The sequence below is a fragment of the Quercus suber genome, unplaced genomic scaffold, assembly GCF_002906115.3.
Source record: "Quercus suber isolate HL8 unplaced genomic scaffold, Cork oak 2.0 scaffold_209, whole genome shotgun sequence".
Lineage (NCBI taxonomy): Eukaryota > Viridiplantae > Streptophyta > Magnoliopsida > Fagales > Fagaceae > Quercus > Quercus suber.
In genome coordinates, this window is record NW_027069667.1 from 1020848 (window position 1) to 1025138 (window position 4291).

The 4291-nt window shown below is 37.5% G+C and overlaps 1 protein-coding gene across 1 annotated transcript in view; it reads right to left on the minus strand.

The window, feature by feature from the left end:
- Positions 1–290: 290 nt before the first annotated feature.
- The window catches only part of LOC136070103 (ABC transporter B family member 21-like), a 17396-nt gene continuing 13395 nt past the window's right edge, over positions 291–4291 (minus strand). Inside the window, exons 2-9 of the mRNA XM_065779491.1 lie at positions 3932–4286; positions 3548–3821; positions 2881–2969; positions 2086–2832; positions 1633–1899; positions 1244–1507; positions 843–1136; positions 291–647 (exon numbers count right to left, since the gene is read on the minus strand). Of these exons, the coding sequence (XP_065635563.1) occupies positions 291–647; positions 843–1136; positions 1244–1507; positions 1633–1899; positions 2086–2832; positions 2881–2969; positions 3548–3821; positions 3932–4286 (2647 nt within the window). The remainder of the gene's footprint in view (positions 648–842; positions 1137–1243; positions 1508–1632; positions 1900–2085; positions 2833–2880; positions 2970–3547; positions 3822–3931; positions 4287–4291) is intronic.

Here is a 4291-nt window from a genome sequence, read left to right on the forward strand (position 1 = left end):
AAAAGATTTTCCTCGTCAAGAAGATGAATGAGAAAATTTTGTAAGAACGAGCTTTATTGTTCTCCGTTGGACCAGCCAAAATGAAGCTCTTACATTTCCATGATCTTGTCATCTTTTTGATTCCCAAAAAAAAAAAAAAAATCATCTTTTGAGCCCCATACAGCCATACTTCTATGCTTCATAAAGCACGATAGTTTATCCACAAGCCAATCAAGCTGTATCCTTATTTAGAACACTGATGTTCTTTAGTACATGGTAAGTTCTTTCTGGATCTAATGGATTACTGAAGCCTAAGCAGTTGAAGCACTCATGTGAATTGCAACCAAGGAGGAATAGAAGCCATCCTTGATTTTAATCAAAGCCTCATGTTTTCCTTTCTCTACAATGATTCCATTTCTAACCACTACAATTAAATCTGCATTCTTGATTGTGGATAGTCGATGGGCTACCATAACTGTAGTTCGGTTAACCATGACTCGGTCCAAGGCATCTTGAACCACTCTCTCAGACTCAGCATCTAGTGCACTGGTGGCTTCATCTAGTAGTAATATCTTCGGATTTTTAATTATTGCCCGTGCAATGGCTATACGTTGCTTTTGCCCACCTGACAATTGGACTCCTCGTTCTCCAACTATAGTATCATAACCCTACATTTTGCAAGTTAAGAAGAAATAAAATTCAATGTAGAAACATTTGAAACTTTTTTTATCCAACATAAATTTCACATAAGAGTGGTTCAATTTTATTGTACAGTTACTCAATTACATGCCTTGGTTTAGTGTCTAAATATCGACACAAAATGCTTATAAGATGAATTTAGAAAAGCTTTGCATGGTTCCAACCTGTTGTAAGCCACTAATGAACCTGTGGGCATTGGCCAATTCTGATACTGCTAAAATCTCTGCCTCAGTTACATTTTCTCCCTTTCCATATGCAATGTTGGCACGGATGGTTTCATTGAATAAAGCTGGTTCTTGGCTCACAAGGCCCATTTGCTGCCTCAGCCACTTTAATTGTAACTTTCGAATATCAATTCCATCAAGTATAATATGACCTGAATCAGGATCATAAAATCTTTCCAATAATGATATCACTGTGGATTTTCCACTCCCACTTTCTCCTATCAAGGCAATTGTCTGCAAGTGAAAGAAGAGATTCATACAAATATAATATAAACTTGATCAATGGACCAGTTGCAGAAAACAATGGATTTTAATACATGATTTTGAGAACTTTAGTTTACCTTACCCGCACGAATAGTCAAGTGGAGGTCCTTGAAAATTTGAATATCTGGCCTAGATGGGTACTTAAAGCTTACATGACAAAGCTTAATCTCTCCCTTGATATTATCCAATGTCATCCCAGACTCATCACTTGGGTCTATCTTTGATTTGCGGTCTACTATTGCAAATATGGAAGCAGCAGCAGTCTTGGCTCTATGAAAATCTTTAAAAAAGGAACTTGATTTACTAAGAGCTGAAGCTGCTGTGGTCAAAGCAAAGAAAACCTGCAAACCAGATATACTTGTCAAAAAAGTATAACTAAATAATAATTTGGTAGATAATTTTGTTAGATTTTTGCTGAAAGTTGCAAAATCTGGAAAAGAATGATGGATATGGAATGATTATTTACTTTGAAAACAGATGTGAATGTTGTTTTGCCATTCTGAACGAGACAACCTCCAGCATAGAAACTGATGGCATTGACATTATACAGTAAGAAGAAAGATATCCCAAATCCTAATCCACTAATCAAGGCTTGCTTTATGCCTGCCTTCATAGGGCCTCGACATTTCTCTTCATATAATTGCATCACCTTCTCTTCAGCACAGAAAGAAGCAACAATTCTTATTCCCCCAACAGCATCATTAGCTATTTGGCTTGCTTCCTCATACATTTTCTGCAACCATTTAAGTTTATATCTTGATAAATAGCTCAAAAACTATAAATAAATTTAGGAAATCAATTAGAAAATTTTATTTTCTGAAACTTGAAAAAGATAGATGTCTTCATTTTTCTCCCTTCAAATTCAGTGTGAGTGTTATGCTGCAGTCACAAAAACCAGGTTATTAGTTTTAGAGCATACCACTGAATTTGCACTAAATCCTTTCATGAACCTTTGTTGAACATAGTCATTGACACCAAGGAGAGGAACCAGTGAAAGGATAATAAAAGCCAACTCCCAACTAGCAAAAAAAGCGATGACCAAAGCTGTAATCATGGTCACAATATCTTGAACCATTTGAGCTAGTGCATCGCCAACTAGGGTGCGCACTTTAGCTGCATCTGATGAGAGCTTTGCACCAATAATGCCACTTGAGTTCTCAGGCTCATCGAACCAACCAACCTCCATGTGAACCACCTTTTCAAAACACATTGATCTGATGCGTTCAATTAACTTACTCCCAGCCAGAGCAAAAAAGTATGATTGCATTGGATTTGTCAGAAGTGATACCAGCCCAAGGACTAGAAACATTAGAGCCCAAAATTTTGAATCCTTTCTTAGTTCATGAGGTTTTTCATAGAACGTTTTGATTACACCAGAGGCTAGTATACTATAAATTGGAAGTATCACACCACTTATGCTTGATGCTACTGTTCCAATTAGAACCACTGGAATCTCTGGCTTGTTGAGGTAGGCAAGGCGATGTAGTGAGACTTCTGGAGCTTGTTCCTGTGCAACTGAAGGGCTATCTGGTTCTTCTGTTGCAGCATCAGTGATGTTAAGTCCTGTGGGTAAGCCAAATGCAAGAGAGAGTGAGCGGCTGCTGCTATTTCTCAATTCAGATGATCCCCTACTTATGGATCTTAGGATTGCCTTTCTTTTACTTGACTGTCTAAAAGATTCCACAGTAATTTCAGATTTGTTTTGGTCATTTACATCTTGTTTTGACACCTTATTTGCTTCTTGCAAGCGTATAAGCTGAGAATATGCTCCATCAGGATCCTTGAGTAGTTCTGAGTGCGAGCCTGATCAATTGCAAAATACATTATGAAATGTTTATCTCCATATCTATCACACCACAGAGAGAAAACAGGGTTGTAATATTTATTAGCTGCAACCAATGATCTTGTCCTCTAGAGGTATTTTCCCTCCTTTTGAAGGTGACGGTTTAGGTTTCAAATTATTGTGGGTGTGGGATTTGTGACGTTTAAAGTCATTCTATTGTTTGGGAAAAAAATAACACAAATTATTTAAGAGAAAGATTGATTCAAGGTTCTAGAGTTAATCTGGAAAGGTCATTACTAAAACTGGAGATCAGAAAAACAAATTTGATTAAAAAAAAGTGCTCTGTTGTACCAAAAGACAAATTTTCCAACTATCGGATTATTTGGAAAAAAGTAGGAATTTTGAAAAATTGAACTTTGATCACAAAACAATGGATGCAAACCAAACATTCATGTTACACCATTTGTACACAATGCACTCAACAAGACAGCAACCTAGGCTACCAAAGATCTAACTACCAGGTTGGATGCACCATGCATACATGATATCTGCTCTACATGCTAACAAGTAAAAAGAGTATGGTATGGCTATAAGATACCTTTTTCAACCAATTTTCCTTTGTGAATGACTGCAATCATATCAGCATTCCTCACCGTGCTTAAACGATGGGCAACAATAACAGTTGTTCGGTTGACCATTATCCTGTCCAATGCCTCTTGCACTACCCTCTCAGATTCTGTGTCAAGTGCACTTGTAGCTTCATCCAGAAGTAATATTCGTGGGTCTTTCAGAATTGCTCTAGCTATGGCAATCCTCTGCTTCTGTCCACCAGACAGCTGTGTTCCATGTTCACCAACCATGGTATCTAGTCCCTGGAAGTGAGATTCAAAGTAAGTTTACATTTTTATTTATTTATTTACTTTGTAGATGAAGGCAAGGTCTTAACTTTCAAAGACTAATTAAGTTGTTTGAAAATTAGAACCTGTGGCAATTTATCAATAAACTTAGCAGCATTTGCAAGTTCAGCAGCTGCTCTTATCTCTTCAATAGCTGCACCATCTTTTCCGTATGCAATATTATCCTTAATGCTGGAGCCAAACAATAGAGGTTCTTGGCTGACAAGGCCGATTTTCCACCTAATCCATTTAAGCTGAAACTCTTTGAGGTTAATGCCATCTATAAGAACTTCGCCAACTTGTGGGTCATAGAATCTCTCTATGAGACTGATCACTGTTGACTTCCCACTTCCGCTGTGTCCAACTAAAGCTGCAGTTGTGCCACCAGGGATATAAAGCGAAAATCCATTGAATATTTGCTCATCTGGTCTGGCTGGATAGCTAAA